The following is a 19940-nucleotide window of genomic DNA, read 5'->3' on the forward strand; positions in this document are numbered from 1 at the left end:
ATTTAGAGGTTCTTAACTTCTACGTGGCATGTGTAGCCCAGGAAATTAGAAATAAGACTGATTTAAATAAGCATATTGAAATTCACACACCGTTATACATATTCTCCTTTATATTTGTCTCCTTGAGAAATAAGGCATTTATTCTAATGATGTTAGCATTGCTCAAAACACTTTGACATTTCCCCTTTGAACCTGTTTTCAGAGCCAAACGCACAACATCCTTCAAATCTGTCTCATTAACTTAGTCTTGAGGTATTTTTTTTTTCTTTTTTTGCGATACGCGGGCCTCTCACCGCTGTGGCCTCTCCCGCTGCGGAGCACAGGCTCCGGACGTGCAGGCCCAGCGGCCATGGCCCACGGGCGGAGCCGCTCCGCGGCATGCGGGATCCTCCCGGACCGGGGCACGAACCCGTGTCCCCTGCATCGGCAAGCGGACCCCCAACCACTGCGCCACCAGGGAAGCCCAGTCTTGAGGTTTTGATACCATTAATACTGTCAAGCTTGATAACCTTTTCCACCAGACAAATCCAACTGGGCCTGTGAGACACAACTACTGAGCCTGCGCATCTGGAGCCTGTGCTCCGCAACAAGAGAGGCCGTGACAGTGAGAGGCTCGCGCACCGCGATGAAGAGTGGCCCCTGCTTGCCACAACTAGAGAAAACCCTCACACAGAAACGAAGACCCAACACAGCCAAAAATAAATAAATAAATTTTTTTTTTTAAAAATGAGTCTGGTTTTTCACATTTCTTTTGTAAAGATATCAAAGATATAGCTCATTGTAAGTTTTTCAAAGTCATATAAAGCAGTTTTTCACTTTTAATTCAAATGAAATCCAAGCTTCATTCTTAAACACACTGCACAAATATTAGAATACATGATGTAGTCATTTCCAAAGGGATAAAAAATTTCAGATAGCTTTTTACCTGGATTAGTTGTAATAATCGTTTTTGAGATTACAGTTGCTGTCATGCAGTTCCGAAATTTGTCAAAACTTATTCTTACATCTGAGGCAAATATTACTGTTTGGGAAAAAAGCCATTTTAAAATTATTACACAGGGGGATAAAAAAATGACAAATATTGAATGCAATCATTGAAGTATTATACCTGTTTCTCGTGGCACCCAGCTCTGTGCAAGTAGAATAGATTCATTATCCCAACTGCATGTGTTAAAAAAGAAGTGATAAAAATCAAATAAATTAGAAAAAAACTGGCAGTGACCACATTATTTACCAGAAAAAGGATGTCTTAATGGATGAGGTTAATAATCCCCCATACGGTCCAAGGCACAGTTAAGGATTTTGGCTTCTCCTGCATTTTGCAGGGCTACACTGCCTATTTCACAGAAAATTTAACACCTATGAAAATCATTCCTTTCAGCACCTTTCATCTCTAACAACTTCTGCTCCTTCAATTCCTTCTTTTCCTATCACCCAGGTCACTCCAGGCTAGTTAGAACTGAGTGACTACAAGTTTAAAAATTTTGAAGTCACTCTTTCCTGCCATTAAGGGAGGGCCCCCACCATGGATAAACTGCTCGGGGGACTTGATAGGTTGAAGCCCTGTTTCAAATTAAGTGCTTTCTTTGGTACCCAGGCATCTGGAGTCTAAACAATACCATGTTATACCCTGTGATGCTTCAGGATGTAGCCCTGCCCCACATCTGACACACTGGGAGCCCCATAGAACCCAGCCTGTGACAATGCTTGCTTTTCTACCATCTTTCCATGGCTTGGCTCCAGGGTACCACCCAAGGAATCACAGAAAGTCTGGCTTGTTCTTTATCAATGAGACTTAGTAAATGACGATTTGTTACAAAACAGAGTACAATAATAAACAAGTTACAGTAGAGTCCATCTATGAAATCCCATGCCATCTAAAGATCTCATTTTAAGGTAATCATAGACTGTAATGACTCAACATACAAGAGAAAGGTTTATTTTTTAAATATCATTTCTATATCATTATTCCTCTCCTGATATGAAATCCATCATCTCCTGATGAAATTAAAATGTCTGACTTGGTGATAATAGCACAGATTTCACAGTTTGGAACAGATGTGGGAAGTTACCATATCATTGCAAAAGAAGGCTCTGTCTCATCATAGAGTTTAACTTCACACCTCTGGCCTTTTCTTTGGTCTGAAGTTGTAAAGTATTTTGGCTCTCCAACCTTAGAAATTGAAGAAAATCATTATTTTTCTTCACCTACAGTTGTAGAAGTACTTAAATATTTGTTGATGGAAATACTCAAATGTTTACCTTTTAAACAACAAATTAGAAATATCAAAATAGCTAGAATCACTAATATATATTTGATGATTTAACAGCATCTTTTATCTCTGAACCAGGTGTATTTAAGTTGTAAGTCACACACTTTGATTGAAGAGAGATACAGGTATGTGTGCTTTAAGTCAAGACTGTGGGATCTTTTCACCATGTCAGAACAAATGCTCCATGACAAGTCCCTGGGTGGCATCTATGTGGACTCAGTGAGGGTAGAAAGTACATTTTCAATACCTGTGTATCCCCATGGCTTAGCACAGGGCCTGGCACGGAGTTAATGTGATTGGATGAATTCATCTCTCTGGGCCTCAGTGTCCTCGTCTTGCTAGCCCAGGTATGGATATTGATACCCCCTTTGCTGCCTTCCTAGGGACAAGCTGGTGAGAATCGAATGAGGGATACATGGGAATGTGCTTTGATATACCGTCTGATTCAGTCCACACTGTGGTGTAAGAGGATCATGGACGTGGAGTTGAACTCAGGGGCCCTTCTGTGCCCTCAGGGAGTTCTCAATGGAACAGCAGCACCTCTGATGGTCACACAGCAATGGCCCAAGCATGGACAGTCAGCTGCCCCCTATGCCACTGTCCCCCATGCATCTATTGTCAGGGCTGAGCTCCTTAGGAAGGAGCTGAAGAAAGAGTCACAGCTGCCTGCAGAAGAGAGCATCTAGAAAGAAAGTCAGAGGAAAGGACAGCCAGAGTATGAAAGAGGCCTACCATATCACAGCATGCAAGAAAACTGTATGAAAAGGAGTTTTAAAGTGAAGAGACCTAAGTAGAGGCGAGAAGGAAGAAAACAGGTTAAATAAAAACGTAAAGATAAGGAAATGTAAGAGGGATGGAAGCAAAATGGCAGAAAAAAGGCATGAAAATAAAAGAAATAATATAATCCTATGAAGGGTGGTACCAGACTCAAGGGGTGGAGGCAGGAAGGGGGACATGGAAAAAGCTGTTGTAGGTTTTATATTCATACTGAGTTTTAGAAAATCCTTACTACATTGTGATATAATGGCATTATATGGAATTTCAGGGAAATTGAGAGATCATATCCTGCCTTTAAGTAAGATTGAACCTAAGTTGCCCAGAAATGAATTTTTCCCATTTTTCATGACTGTCATATCGGGTGTTTATTCCTCCATCCTGAATGATACTGAGTGTTCACTGTGTGGCAGGCACTGTGCTGGGCTGGGCTGGGGAACAACGCAGGCAGGCCTCTGTTGGCCTGTCACGGGGATAGTCGACACTCAGTCATTTAATATGGAAACGCAATTAGCAATTACTTACAACATTAACTATAAGTACCTAAATCTATTTCCCATTTTTTTGTCTTCTGATTATCATCATTCTGTATATTGAGAAATTCTTCTTGCCCCTTTATTTATGTACTTTATTTTGTGAAAATTTGCTCCCTGCCAAGTGATTCTAGTCTGTCCAATGGAGTTCAAAACTTGCTGCAATAATTGGGTAAGAGGGAGATGTGGAAGCAAAGGATGGTGAGACATTCCCCGGCACCCCATGGAGTGTCGTTCTGCCCTGGTTTTCAGCACCTGATGCTATGCATTAGCTCACAGGGCCCCTACTGCAGCACCGTGGGTTTCTCGCTCTCTCCCCCAACTCAGGACAGCTCTGAGAACACGCACTGAATTGATTCCTTGATTTATTCAACTTAGGCCCCTTCAAAGAACTTCCTGGAGATTTAAAGTCAATGAATTTACCCTTTCTATCTGTGCCTTTTGTTTAACTCAAGTATGAAAAGCTCTCATATAGTTAGCGGATCATTTATGACTGTGTACTGCATTTAACATTCAAATACAATTTTATTTTGCTACTCATTCACAGGTAAAATGCTGCTTTCCCTTTAATGAGAAGTGTTATTTTCTAAATTCAATGGAGGATGCATCAAGATACAGAGGAAATTTTACTCCAGTTGATTATTACTTTCCAAACACAAATAAAATGATAGAACTCCCCCCACCAAATTGAACTTGGCTTTGTTGGGGTTTTAACTTACCGACCTCACAGCTGCAAGGACATTAATAATTCTCCCATCAAGACTGTGTCCGTTTGCAACAATGTCACCCAATGAATAATAATCACAAGACTCTTTAACAGGTAAGTATATCAAAGAAAGTAGCTTGGCATCCACTTCATAACTGGAACAAACTTTTACCATTGAGTGATTCTCACTGAGCAATAGTTTATAATCGCTAAATTGTAAAAACACACACCAAGAGTTAATATCAAATGATTTTCTAATAGAAAAATACTTCAAAGTTCACAGTTAAACTTTGGTTGTAACTTAAACTATATTTTAAAAATTATATTAAGAAGATTTATACTTTTCACTCTTAGAAACATTGAAAAGCTTTGTAAAATATTTTTTGTCTAAAATGTATTTTCATTAAGAAAATGTTTTAAAGACCAACTGTGTCTGAGTTTTAAGCACACTAATAGTCTGATCTTGCACAATACTGAGTTTCAGTTTCTTTCGCTGTAAAAAAAAAAAAAGGGGTGTAAAAGCACTCTAAAACATTGTGTGTATGTGGGGGGTGGATTTCCACCTCTATGACACTGACTGCCCTGCCTATGTGCTTCCCTTACCTCTGTGGTGCTCTGTAGGAACAGATGCACAATATTTACACAATTGAGGTGCTCTTCCCCTTCCAGCCAATCAACTTCCAAGTGTCCTCCATGGAGCATCTTTCTAGTCCTCTAATCCAGAGCCTCCCCCGCTCCCCCTCCCCCTGCTACTGCTTTAGGTGTTTCCCTCATCACTTCTCACCCAAACTACTGCTTGTCTCCTAAGCTTTGTTCCCCTACTGTCTGTCCTCAGGTAGCCAAAGTAATCTTCCTAAACCACGAATATGAATATATTTCCCATCTCCAAAGATCTTCTGGGCTAGCCATCACCAAAGCATGAAGTTGGTACAACAAGCAAAGCTGTCTGTGAAGTGTCTCTGCTTCTCTCTCGAGCTTCTCCTCCTGCTGTTCCCCTGCCTATATTCCAGCCACATCATATTCCTAGACTATGAAACTACCACTTTAGAGAAGAACGTAGTCAAACATCAACAGTTTCATAAGGTTTAAACTACTATTAACTGTTCTGGAAAAGGCCAGGAGGTTTCATGTTTGTTCCCTCTGCCAAGGATGCTCTTCCCTCCCTCCATTCATGTGTTCATTCCATAAACACTTACTGAGAGCCTATTATGTGCCAGACCTTAGTCTAGGCACAGGGGGTACAGTGGTGAGGAAGACACACAAGACTTATGATCTCACGGAGTTTACATGCGTGAGAGGGAGACAGATAAGAACAATTAATCAAATAATCCCAGATTGTGATCAGGGTTATGATGGTACACATACACTGTGTACAGGACGAAGTCCTAGTAATGCAGACTGGAAGGGCTACTACAGACAGAGTAGGTGGGGGAAGATCTAAGGAGGTGACATTTAAGCTGACACTTCAATGAGAAGAGCAAATAAGATTGTTCTTTGCAGAGGGAAGTGAACATGCAATGCTGTTAGTGCAGAATGAGCCCAGGATGTTCATAAAGTGGAGGACTCTTCATGTGGCTGCAGAGAAATGAGACCTATAAGATGAGGTCAGAAAAATGGGTGCAGGTGCACGTGTAGTAGAGACTTTTGTGCCCACCCAGAGCTCTTTACCAGCTACTCCCTTCTCTCTCGAGATTTGCCCTCAGCCAGAAATACCTTTAAGCCTTCCCTCCTCTGCAGGAATAGGGGGTGGACTTCAACCAATAACTTGTAAATACAGGGTACAAAAGCCCAGGCCTCTTTCTTTAGGGTGGTACCACTTTGAGGTGCCACTCATGCTCCAGAGCTCCCATCTGGGTCAGGATGAGACTGGGCTCCTGCTGAACCTGCCTCTTTGCTCACCTTCCCCCCAGTGCTATCCTTACAGGCTGCTTCTAAGGGCTCTCCCTCAACAAATCATCTGCACAAAAATCCTCCTCTGGGCTCTACTTCCAGGTAACCTGAACTAAGATAGTAAGGCATGTGAAGAGAGTTATAAATTGAGATGAAAAAATGGATATATGACTTCCATGATTTACCTTTTCACTGTTCAGCTTTAATGTGACTAGAGTCAGATTTTTGTAATCTAAGAATGAGAATCAAAGCACTAAAAACAAAGCCATTTTTTATGTGATCCTATGTCAAAGTAAATTATTTCATAATCAAAGATAAATATTATGAAGCAGAATTAAACTCCTAATTTTCAAACTGAAGTATACACCTTTAATAAGCTCTCTGTTAATCTGACATGCAAAAACTTATTAGTAATAATCATTCTGGCATAAACTTATTAGTAATAATCATTCTGACATAAAGTAGTAATCATTCTGACCTCTGTGCTAGATTTACCTAGGAGTTGCAGGGCTGAACTTTTCTTCTCTTTCTAATTCCTTTCTTTGGATCAGGGGATTTTCAATTATCACTAAAACAGAGGGGAAAATATGATGCTATTACAAAAAAGTAACACGATAAGTTTAAAAAATGAGTGTACATAACAATGAACATTACAATGTTATTTCTAATTTTGAGTTGGTGTTATGTATCCTTCATAATCATTTTCTTGTGGCACTGTGAGCAACAGAATCCTGGGGTATGACCAATCAATTTGATCTCAGATGACATTTCTTATATTTTGTGTTTAAATCCCAACATATGATCCACATTAATATTACTTTATTGAATAGTTACAGTGAACATTTGATTTGGTTACAACATGCCCTTCTATAAAATAAATTGATCTTCACCCAATTCACAGCTGTCCTCAAAAATAGTGGTAGTTAGAAAGAGCAATGCAAAATCTGGGTCCTGATTTGAGCCCCACAACTTATCAGCTTTATGACTTAACATTTTAGGGTTTTCATTTCCTATGGTCTATGTTAGAGTTTTATGTGCTCTATTTTGCTAATTCCTCACACAACCATCCCTCATTATTATCCCTTTTTCCAAATGAAGAAATTGAAGTTCACAGAGGTTAAATAACCTTCTTGAGGTATTATATCTAGAAAGTAGTAGAGTTGGAATTAGAACTGTTCTAATTCTATTTGTAATTCTAATTTAAAAATCTGTAATCTTTTCATTCTACCACACCAAAATCTTATTTACTTCTATAAGCATCATCAGATTTACACCTTTAAAATCCCTTATCTCATTCATCCTCACAACAGCCATCAACATGGAACGTAGGTTAATACCGAAATATATCTTTAGCTCTAGGTAACTAATGTTCTGGCATTCATCCAAGAAATTCATCCAAGAAATGTTTTGCTTGTAGGAGGAGTAGGGTGTGGACTTCAGCCAATAACTTGTAAATACAGGGTACAAAATCCCAGGCCTCTTTCTTTAGGGTGGTACCACTTTGAGGTGCCATTCATGCTCCAGAGCTCCCATCTGGGTCAGGATGAGACTGGGCTCCTGCTGAACCTGCCTCTTTGCTTACCTTCCCCCCAATGCTATCCTTACAGGCTGCTTCTAAGGGCCTGTAAAGTTTTTGCAAAGTTTGCAAAGTTTTCTGCCTTCATAGTTCATATGTTCAACTACCTTATTATTCAGTTAGAGAGATACTATATGTAATCCTGAAAGTTAATAATATGATTGGGTGCTGAGTAACTAGTATGGGTACTAGGCTGCTTGATACTGCAGGGTTGGAGAGGAGTAGTTTAATTGTCCGTGTTACCCTTTCCCTTCTTTTTTCTACCATGAAAGAGAACTGGTATACATGCTTTCTTGTTTCTTGTATGAGGCTAGAGCTATCATCTATTGAGTGACTAAGTTCTACACTTTATAACAGGCACACTATCTCATTGAACATTCACAAGCATCTATAGGGTATTAATTCATAGTGGAGACCCAACAAGATTAAGAAATTTTCTCAAAGCCACAATGTAATAAAAGTTGGTACTTGGAATTGAATTCAGATCTACCTGTTCTCAAAGTCTTGTTCTTTTCAATATACTACACTGTACCATAGAGGGCTATTGGGGTGGGTAGATGATATGAAAGATTTGGTATTTTAGGCTGAAGGTTTCTTAAAATCCATTAAAATTTCAAATATCTTTTATCAAAATCTATTTAGCATCCCTATTATAATTTTACAGGAAGATAAATGATTAGAGCCACAAGAGGGACTGATGCAAAGTGAAATAGAAATAAACCAAAGATCATAGAGCTACTTAGTAAAAATATGTGATTATCATGTTTGTATGTTTCAATTAAATGCTGAATGCCTTGTGTTATACTCTTAACACTTGACTTTTTTCTGGTAAGGTTCTTGAGAATAAGAATTGTGTCTCATTTCATTTTGAGTCCCTCAGTGTAGTTATCACAAACATATCATGGGAATAATACTGTAAGAGAAACAGTTTAAGAATCAATGCCAACTTACCACACTCCCCAACACGAAAGCTGTCAGAAAGTGATCTGATGTAATCTTCCTTGCCCCACGATGTTGCATTTACAAAATGGGTTGTTGAATCACGAATGGTGAAACTGAAAGTGTACCTTTCTGATCCAATATCTAAGGAAAAAACAATGCTTTTATTTTTCAAATGAAAATTTTTATTTTAACTTTGAACAAATATGATTATTTGATGCTAAAAACACTCAAACACATGGTGTAAAATATTATTTCAGATATAAATTATATAAGTTATGCTTTTATGAATTCAAAGCTGCCAAGGTAGATAACTCACCTCACTGTTACCCCTATGTTTCCTTTCCCCAGTTATCTGTATATTTGGAGGGAAATGACATGTAGGCTTGAACCATCCTGATATTAGCTTAGAGTCTCCATTTCTCTCTTACTGTTGTTTTAACCTAAGTCATAATTCAGATCTAAATTATTTCAAAACAAATAAACGTGTGCTGCTAAAAGATACCACTAGGGGTCAGCAAGTACTTTTTTTCCAAAATAAAATTTCTTTATTGTTTTGCTAATTTAAAAAGAAATACAGGGCTTCCCTGGTGGCGCAATGGTTGAGAGTCAGCCTGCCGATTCAGGGAACACTGGTTCGTGCCCCGATCCGGGAAGATCCCACATGCCGCAGAGCGGCTGGGCCCGTGAGCCATGGCTGCTGAGCCTGCGCGTCCGGAGCCTGTGCTCCACAACAGGAGAGGCCACAACAGTGAGAGGCCCGCGTACCGCAGGAAAAAAAAAAAAAAAAAGTAATACAAAACAGCGTGGTACTGGCACAAAAACAGACACACAGATCAATGGAACAGGATAGAGCGCCCAGAAATAAACCCGCACACTTATGGTCAATTAATCTACAACAAAGGAGGCAAGAATCTACAATGGAGAAAAGACAGTCTCTTCAATAAGTGGTGCTGGGAAAACTGGACAGCTACACGTAAAAGAATGAAGTTAGAACATTCTCTAATACCATATACAAAATAAACTAAAAATGGATTAAAGACCTAAATGTAAGACCAGATACCATAAAACTCCTAGAGGAAAACATAGGCAGAACACTCTTTCACATAAATTGTGTCAATATTTTATTGGATCCATTCCTAAAACAAAGGCAATAAAAGCAAAAATAAACAAATGGAACCTAATTAAACCTAAACGCTTTTGCACAGCAAAGGAAACCATCAACAAAATGAAAAGACAAACTACTGAATGGGAGAAAATATTTGCAAATGATATAAACAATAAGGGGTTAATATCCAACATACATCAACAGCTCATACAACTCAACATCAAAAAAACTAACAACCCAATTTAAAAACTAGGTAGATGAACTGAATAGACATTCTTCCAAAGAGGAAATGCAGATGGCCAACAGGCACATGAAAAGATGTTCAATATCACTAATTATCAGGGAAATACAAATCAAAACAACAATGAGCTATCACCTCACACCTGTCAGAATGGCTATCGTCAAAAAGAACACAAATGGGCTTCCCTGGTGGCGCAGTGGTTGAGAGTCCGCCTGCCGATGCAGGGGACACGGGTTCGAGCCCCGGTCCGGGAAGATCCCACATGCCGCGGAGTGGCTTAGCCCGTGAGCCATGGCCGCTGAGCCTGCGCGTCCAGAGCCTGTGCTCCGCAACGGGAGAGGCCACAACAGTGAGAGGCCCGCGTACCGCAAAAAAAAAAAAAAATAAAAGAACACAAATAACAAACGCTGGCGAGAATGTAAAAAGGGAACCTTGTACACTGTTGCTGGGAATGTAAATTGGTGCAGCCACTGTGCGAATCAGTATGGACGCATCTCAAAAAACTAAAAATAGAACTACCATATGACCCAGCGATTCCACTTCTGAGAATATATCTGAAAAAAACAAAAACACTAATTTGAAAAGATACATGCACCCCAATGTTCATAGCAGCATTATTTACAATCGCCAAGACATGAAAGCAACCTAAGTGTCCATCACCAGATGAATAAAGAAGTTGTGAGATTATATATATATATATATATACACATACATATATATATATATATACACACACACACACACACACACACACATATATATATGCACAATGAAATTTTTACTCAGCTATATAAAACAATGAAATGTTACCATTTGCAGCAGAATGGATAGACTTGGAGGGCATTATGCTAAGTCAAATAAGTCAGACAAAAGACAAATACTGTATGACATCATTTATATGTGGAATCTAAAAAATACAACAAACTAGTGAATATAACAAAAAAGCAGAATCACAGATAGTGGTTACCAGTGGGGAGACGGAAGGAGGGAAGGAGGGAAGGGGGGAAGGGGGGAAGGGTGGAAGGAGAGAGGGGCAATATAGGGGTAGGGGATTAAGAGGTACAAACTTCTAGGTACAAAATAAGCTACAAAGATATACTATACAACACGTGGAATACAGCAAGTATTTTATAATAACTACAATGAAATATAACCTTTAAAATTGTAAATCACTATACTGTATACCTGTAAGTTCTATAATACTATATATCAACTATACTTCAATTTTAAAAGTTTTTAAAAAGTAATACAACCTAACATACAAATGCACATTATAGATATCTATTGAACTGTGATTAGTGCTTACCTTTGGGGTGGGGGCTGGGATGGGAAAAGTTGAGGGTTAAATGAAGAATTTCTCTTTTTGACTCTATGACCTTCTGCACTGCTTGAATTTTTTATGACAATATATTGATATGTGTAATGTTTTTTAAAGTCAGTAAGCATATCTTCTCCAAAAAAGGAATACTGTACAGACAATTATAAAAAATAGTCAAACACTACAGAAATGGTACCCTACTCTCACCGTCTAATAGGTGAAAATTTTATTTCATTGCTGTAATTTAAGCAAATATATAAATATTGACCTTTTCTAATTCATATATTTCAAGTTATTCCTTTTACAGCTTAGAAAACAGAGATGCAGGATTTCTCAAACTATTCAAGTGGTAATTCTGATCTAATTAATTATGATGCAGTAAAGAGAAGACAAACGAGTATGGGTGGGAGATGACATCTTTGTTATTTACCTCAAAAATAACAACAGAATATTATAAAAAATAAAATGAAAATAAAGGTACCTATCACTACACCATAAGTCAATTAACACAGCCACAATTAATTGTCTTCTTCTGTCAAAATTACTGGCTGGCTGACTAGAGCTCGGATTCCCTCAGGCTGTTTAGAAGGACTTATACTGTACCTTTTAATAAAAAGCATTGACACTTCAAAAGCTAATAATAGTGAATTGCTACTTTTGGCATTCTATAGTTTATCTCTGCATGTAAACTACAAAAGTTTGAGAGTCAGTTGATTTTAAAAATTCAATTTTAGTCTCGGATTGTGTTTCCATAGTCCTAAAATTCTTGCACAGTTCAAGCAACTCAATAAGAACCACTAAAGCCAAACTTAACTGTATTTTCCACATGTGAAAGATGATTTTTTTCCACTGAATTGTCTGGTTCTTTGAGTAAATACATAGATACTGCTGCCATACTTCTCTCGCTCAACACTGTCAGGACATATCCCTGCTGGAAAACCTTCCTCCTTATCACTTTCTGTCTTCTATGAAGATTTACCTGTGTACTTGTATCTCTTAGGCTGATATTGATAGTTAACATGGAGTTCTTACTGTGCCTTACACACCCTTCCATGTATGAGCTCATTTAATTCTCATCCCAGCTTTATTTACCCCGATTTCACAGCTGTACATAGAATAGATCTCAGATGACTCGTGCTGAGCCCAGTCAAACTAGCTCCACGTCCATCCTTTCAGACACTTTGATAACTGAGGATGATGAGACTACATACAATGTCTCTCTCTCTTACCTTTCCACCAGGTTTTACACAGTGGAGGTGCTCAATAAGTACTCGTTGATACACATTAATGAGTTGACCAATTTAGCTATTTTAGTACTGTATACACAGCTTTTTAAATTGTGTTTTAGAGATATCAAATAAAATCATTAAGAATGATTTAAGGCCACACATGTGGCCTTAAATCAAGTACTTTACCATGCAATAGGGAACATGGCTGTTGCTCTTAGGGAGTTAAACAGGCATGAGAAATTTAATCACTTAAATATATTTTGCTGTAGTCATAAGCCACAGTTGATGAAAAATGAAGCAAAGAGTTAAACAGAACTCAGCTTTTTCTGTCTGGAAAGCCTTTGACATCTGTTTTTCCAATAACTATGCCGATTATTTTCTGAAAAACAAAAAGGTTATAGAAGACAAATATTAAACACAGATGGAGATGGTAAATTTAATTTCATGGACTTGTTATATTTTACTGGCTCTAACAAACATTTTTAACTAGGAACCATTTAAATGTATTTATTCCAGACAAACATCTAAAACAACTTCATAAATGTTCAGCTCCACAAGGAGCAGTACAAAGTAATAAGACAGTTAACTGATATTACAAATATAATCATTTAATACTTAGTATGTTTCTACTTTATTTTCAATCATTAGGTGGAGCACAGTAACTGGCCTATGCTATCAGTCCTTACTGAATTCATTCAAAGCACATGTATAATGCAATTTAATTTGCCATGGTCTTCAAAGCTTTCTTTTATATAGGGTTTTCTAACAATCCACATAAAATTGCTTAGCTTCTTAATGCAAACATGCTGGACAGTAACATAAATTAGATTGTAACAAAACTTGCATATTGCTGCTAATAAATCTAAGCTCTGAAGTCCTAGATCTTAAACCTTAAAGATATTAACATCTTTAAAAATTTTGAAGTTCTCTTCAGTGACTAACAAAGAAAAATTAAGTATTTTTAAAATGTTTTAAGAAATAAAAATAACTACCTTTTTCTGAAAGGATGAATTTATATCACTAATTCTAGCAACTGATTTTAACCTTGCAATAATCTGTTACATTTAAAATACATTCAAGGACTTCCCTGGTGGTGCAGTGGTTAAGAATCCGCCTGCCAATGCAGGGGACACAGGTTTGAGCCCTGGTCTGGAAAGTTCCCACACGCCAGGGAGCAACTAAGCCATGCACCACAACAAAGTGAGCCTGTGCTCTAGAGCCCGCGTGCCACAACTCCTGAAGCCTGCACGCCTAGAGCCCGTGCTCTGCAACAAAGAGAAGCCACCACGGTGAGAAGCCCACGCACTGCAATGAAGAGTAACCCCCACTTGCTGCAGCTAGAGAAAGCCCGCGCACAGAAACAAAGACCCAACGCAGCCAAAATAAATCTGAAAAAAATATAAATAAAATACATTCAAGCTTTTAAGACTACCACATCCTAGCTGAGCTATTAGCTAGTCTTATTACATTTAGACATACTACTATTATTTCTTTAAATTCCATATGCATGCAGATCTCACTGAATTTTGTTGGGAAAACAACTAATGGAAATATTGAGTAAAATTTTCTAACTGAAGAGGCAATTAGCAAATAGTTTACCTTTCAAGAAAAACTGTAACATCAATAATTATTTTTAACATTAATAAAGTTTAAATTGCAAATTATTGAAGTTATATGTAAATTTATCCCATTTTAAGAAATATGATTTGCAAATTCTAAATGTAAACAGCAGACTGCTGGGGGTAGGAAAAGTAAGGCAGTATGATAATTGCTTTACAATGAATTCTTCACCTTATAAGATGATTCCACCTAGATTTCTTTTAAATAAATAACAATCTAGGCATACTTGACATGACTGATTCCCCCACAATCCCTTCCCCCAAAATGAATTTTCACATAATGATTTCAGAAATATATCTTTTGTGTACCTTTATGTCATAAAAGCAGCATAATAGCAAGTATTTCAGTATATAACTTGGGCAATTTGACTAGAGAATAGATACTGCTGAACGACAATGTTTTAATTTTATAATGCTAAATTTGAGTACTCATTAAATATTTAATTAAAATATAGTACAAGGACTTCCCTGGTGGCGCAGTGGTTAAGAATCTGCCTGCCAGTGCAGTGGACACAGGTTTGATCCCTGGTCTGGGAAGATCACACATGCCGCAGAGCAACTAAGCCCATGCACCGCAACTACTGAGCCTGCGCTCTAGAGCCTGCGAGCTACAACTTCTGAAGCCCGTGTACCTAGAGCCCGTGCTCTGCAACAACAGAAGTCACCACAATGAGAAGCCCACGCACCACAACAAAGAGTAGCCCCAGCTCACAGCAAGTAGAGAAAGCCCGTGCAGCAAAGAAGACCCAATGCAGCCAAAAATAAATAAATAAAATAAAATATAATACAAGTAAACTTTTGACAATTTTTAACAATCGCTAGTCATATCTACAATCTCCTAATCCGTAGACAAAAGAAAGACTAATTTTCATTTAGCTGGCATAAATACAAAGAAGTTTAGGAGTGTTTAATATCTAACAATCACTAATGCAGTATCTGTATACTTGTCAATTATACAAGCACGTGTTGAAACGAATCAATAATGTTGACATAATGTAATATTACCACCTAAAGTTTCAACAGAGATCAAATGAACCACTACCACCGCTGAAACCTACCAGATTAGCCATATTTGGATGCAGGTCTGAAAGTGCAGTAAAGTTCTTTGATGCAATGGAGTTAGCCATTCTTTTATCTGCATATTAGAAAATATAACTTAGATGCATAAATTAAACAACTGAAATAAACCTTGAAAAATTCCAAGACTGAAAAAAGAATTTATTAGGAAAGTACTGGATATTCTACTCATTCTTTGGGAAAACTTTATGTTACAACAATGAAATGCAAGTTAGATTCAACCTGTAAAAAGCATGTTTCAAAATGTCCACTTAAAGTTTTGAATGATAGAGTTAGGTTTAAATTTTTAACTTTCACTTTTCAAAAAAATAATTTAGCAATATTTGAGCCCCCTGCAAATTTAGTTTCAGATGAGAAATGATTCAATGGGACATTTGCAGATTTAAATATTTATTACCATAAAGCCTACTTTAAAAAAACATAGCAAAACTCTATTGTAACCACCTTGAATCATGCATTTAGTTACACTGTGTAAGGGTAGTACTTTATCCTCACCTCTGGATGGTAAGTAAGCTCCATCAGGGCAGAGGCAGGATCTTACAAATTTTTTGTATGTGCATTTCAATGCTACCTTGCACGTAAAAAGCACTCAATAAATAAATGAAATGGTGGCTTGTCCCTCAATATCATCACTAGAAAAGGTTTTAGTGTAATAACAACTGTCAGCTACACCAAACTAGCAGATTTACTCCATTTCACTTCATATTACGTGGCCTCTTTAACAGTGAATGCCCTCAGCTACAGGCTGCACTTTCAGGACATGTCGCATAATACGTTTCAGGAAGACTGTGGAGTTAGTCAAATATGATTATGAATTCCAGCGCCACTAGTTTGTAGTCAAATGTTTTGAATTACTGAGCTTTAATTTCTTCATCCACAAAATATGGATAACATCTACCCTACAGGGTTGTTGTGAGAATTCAAAATAATGTACGTAAGGTGCCTAGATGTTCACAGGCTCTTGACAGATGAGAACACTGCTTTTCATTCTTATCCAATGTAGCAGCTTCTGCATTCAAGCCAGAATAAACAATGGGGAATTAAGCAGCTTTAAGGTCCTACTTATTCTTCGGCCTAGTCTGATCTGGCTTACTATGCAATTTCAGTCTCTGAAATTCTTGACAAACCCTGATGGATTCATTCATTCATCCATCCACTCAACAAACATTTATTGAGAGCCTGTCAAGTGCTACACACTTGAGGTTAGAGAGGAAGAACTATTCAGTAGCCAGATTTTGTGTAAAAACACTATCCATCTACATATTGAGTTCTCCAAATTTTTACCCCTTAATATCTCTTGGTGGTTATTGACTTACAAGTAATATCACATGAACTCTTTGAAGTTCCTTCACTTTCTACTATTATTCAAAATATATGGTGATATACCTTAGTGTCTGTCTACCAAAAAAATGACAACTTGCTTCTCTACACGGACATTTTGAGAAATACAAAATTACCATGAAATAAAGAGCTCAATATGGTGATACAGAGATTATACGATTCAACAGCAACTACTGTCCCTTCTACTTTCCAAATATATTTTAAATGTCTCCTTTTCTCCATCTCCGATGCCATCTCCTCAGCCCAAGGCTCAGTCATTCCTCATCTAGAGTACTGCAATTACCTGGTTTTTATACATAGTTTATTCATTCAACATGCGTCGGTTGAGTGTCTGATATGTATCAGGCCCTGAATCAGGATGGGGGATGGCTCAGAGAGCAGCAACGAAAACAGAGGGCCAGATGTGGGACTAGTGGCCTCAAGGCCACTGACTCAGATACTTGATAAGGGTAAAAGGAAAGAAGAGGTGGTGGTGAACCTAGTCTGGTTAAGGTAACATGATGGCAATGTAACAGGTAATAGTTGTGGCGTGTCTACTATGAGGCTGACCCTATACCACAGACTAGATACACCATGACCATCTCTGACAGCCCCCCAGCCCAGGTCTCCCAAATTCCCTTCTCTGAGTTCTGTGCCCTCCTCCTACTTTTGAAGGGCAACCTCCCACCTGGACCGGAGCCCAGTCTGACCTGGCCAATTCCTCCCAGGGCCTTCCTGGTCCCTTGCTTTAGGTTTCATGAGGGCATGGTAGGGCCCAAGCCCCTCATGCTCCTACTTGCTACAGCTTTCCTCCAGAGGACAAAGCTGCACTGCTTGGTCCTTACTCTCGTTGTGGCTCTGGAAAAAGAGAAGGGGACTCTGGACCCAGACAAGGAAGAGGCATTGCTAGCTGCTGGCTCTGAGAAGGTGTCTGACCCACAGGTCAGCTGAGGCTGTCAGTCAGACCCTCAGGGCAAACCCCACCAACTTTCTGATTTTGATGCCATTGTCTCAAATTCTGAGCAGGCCAGAGTGAGCAGACCTGGGGCCTTGGTATACACAGTTTCCTCTTCCTTAAGCATCCTCTCCAATCCCACCCTCACATCTTCCCAAGACAGGATCTTCAGCATTCTTTGGATCTCAAGGAGAAGACTTTCCTACTACCCTCCTTCAAGTATCCCCCAGCCTCTATTCCCTCTCTTAGCATTCCTAATTCATAATTGTTGCTTGTGTGCTGTCTTTCTCCCTCATCACAGAGTGGGGTCTATGATGATAGGCTGTAATGTGAAATTATTGCTATAATTAACTTTTTGGATAAATAGAATTTTAGTTAACAGCTAATTTTACATTTATATCCAGCATTTAAACTATAGAAACAAGTACAGTTTATATCCTGCTATTCTAGATAAATAGAGCTTTCAAACAGCTCAGCAATGATGGTCCTATAATTTGCTATTTTACTCTGTGCTGGGGCTACTACAGAGAAGTCCTCTTTATGTGGTTATTTCTATACATGGAAATCCCCCCAAACTTTCATCACAAACCAAAGATTTTCTAACAAACTTTGACAAAATTGGTCACCTCTCACAGAGGGGAACAGTCGCTCAATTATCTTTATAAATCCATTTCAAAAAAGTAGATTTTACTCCTCTTACTGCTTCAATGGGAACTCAGCAAGTTTTGCACTTTTTTTAAGTTTTTTTTTTTTTTCCCGGCCCCATCGTGTGGCTTGTGGGATTTTAGTTCCCCAACCAGGGAATGAACCAGGCCACGGCAGTGAAAGGGCCAAGTCCTAACCACTAGACCACCCACCAGGGCACTCCCTGTATTTTGAAATTCTAGAAGAACGCTTGTTAATAACCTTTCAAGGTAGTTTCAAATTTTCTAACTAGAAGCTGTTTTGAAAAAAAGAAGAAGAGAAAGAGAGAGAAAGAAAGAGGGAGGGAGGAAGGAAGGAAGGAGAGAAAAAGAAAGGAAGGAATGAATGAAGGAAGGAAGGGAGGGAGGAAGGAAGGGAGGAAGGAAGGGAGGGAGGAAAGAAAGAGGAAACATGCATGACTTGCATTCAAATACCATTTCCCAAAGTTTATCATTTCACGCCCTCCTCACACTTTTGCACCTTATAGATGATAAGTCCAGCGCTTGGCAAACAGGGATTGAAAGCGGTCCCTTTGAAACCCTGAGGTGAAATGCGACTCTTCTCCCTATTCACTCTGTTTTAAAATGTATTCTGAAGATTCCAACTCTATGACATTCCGGAAAAGGCAAAACTGTAGAGACAGCACACCACCTAAAGTTGCGGGAGGGAGGGGTGAGTCGTGGGTAGGGAGTTTCCGAGGCAGTGAAACTGCTCTGAAGGATCCTGTAACCCTGTGTGTCCTTAGGCATCTGTCAAACCCACAGAATGTCCAACACCAAGCGCGAACCCTAACGTAAGCCAGTCTCTGGGGGGAACTCATTTTTGAGTCACTGCAGGACGTGGGTATATATCTCGCATAATTACACCCCCGCGTCTGCACTCGCCGCGCTCTACGCGGACGTCCACACTCTAAGGTGTTCTGCGTGTTTCTACGTGACTGTGTCCCCGCGTGTTTCGACTAGAAGCCGAGGTCACCTGCCCGCTTCGCATCCGGGCGTGTTCTACGAACCCTAACCCGCCGGCTTCCACCGCGCGGGGAGACGGGGGTGGCCCGAGGGCCGGCCAGGACTCGGGGCCGGGGGCTCGGCGCAGGCCTCGCCTTCGTCACCACCCGCCAAGTGCGCGGGCAGCTGGGAGGGGAGGCCGCTCCCACCGCGGACGCCGCAGCCCTGAGATCCGCCCTCAGGAGCGGACGAGAGCCAGCCATCCGCCGCCCACAGCCGCGCGGGACCCGCCGCCCGCCGCCACCGGGCTTCACCTCAGGCGTCCGCGCCGGCTTCTCCCGGGAGCGCTCGCTTAGCCGCTCCTCGCACCTGGACAGCGGTCCGCCACACACAGGCCCCACCCGGCCGCTTCTCCACAGCGCGTTCAGCCCACAACCCAACAGCTCGACTACGGTCGCGCGAGGAATGCCGCGCGACCGTTAGCGCAGGCCCCGCCCCGCCTCGCGCTGGCCCCGCCCGTCCCGAGAGCCGACTCCACCCACGCCGACTCTGCCCCGACTCCGCCGACCTCAGACTTCGCCCCCGAATCCGCCCCGAATCCGCCCTCCCCGCCCCACGAGCTCCGACTCCACCCACGCCCGGGCTCTGCTCCGACCCCCCAGCTCCGACCCCACCCCCGCCCCGCCCCCGAACTCCGATTCCACACACGCCCTGACACCCCCAGAGTTCTAACTCCTATCCCGCCCCGCCCCTG

The 19940-nt window shown here is 40.1% G+C and overlaps 1 protein-coding gene across 2 annotated transcripts in view; it reads right to left on the bottom strand.

Moving 5' to 3' along the window:
* Nucleotides 1–19652, bottom strand: part of MEIOB (meiosis specific with OB-fold) — a 29337-nt gene extending 9685 nt beyond the window's left edge. For both annotated transcript variants that reach the window (XM_060031486.1, XM_060031487.1), the window contains exons 1-9: nt 19501–19652; nt 15265–15341; nt 12909–12966; nt 8704–8835; nt 6672–6744; nt 4300–4495; nt 2073–2173; nt 1109–1161; nt 926–1021 (exon numbers count right to left, since the gene is read on the bottom strand). In XM_060031486.1, coding sequence (XP_059887469.1) covers nt 926–1021; nt 1109–1161; nt 2073–2173; nt 4300–4495; nt 6672–6744; nt 8704–8835; nt 12909–12966; nt 15265–15333 — 778 coding nt within the window. In that variant the 5' untranslated portion in view covers nt 15334–15341; nt 19501–19652. The remainder of the gene's footprint in view (nt 1–925; nt 1022–1108; nt 1162–2072; nt 2174–4299; nt 4496–6671; nt 6745–8703; nt 8836–12908; nt 12967–15264; nt 15342–19500) is intronic.
* Nucleotides 19653–19940: the final 288 nt, after the last annotated feature.

The sequence above is a fragment of the Delphinus delphis genome, chromosome 15, assembly GCF_949987515.2.
Source record: "Delphinus delphis chromosome 15, mDelDel1.2, whole genome shotgun sequence".
NCBI lineage: Eukaryota > Metazoa > Chordata > Mammalia > Artiodactyla > Delphinidae > Delphinus > Delphinus delphis.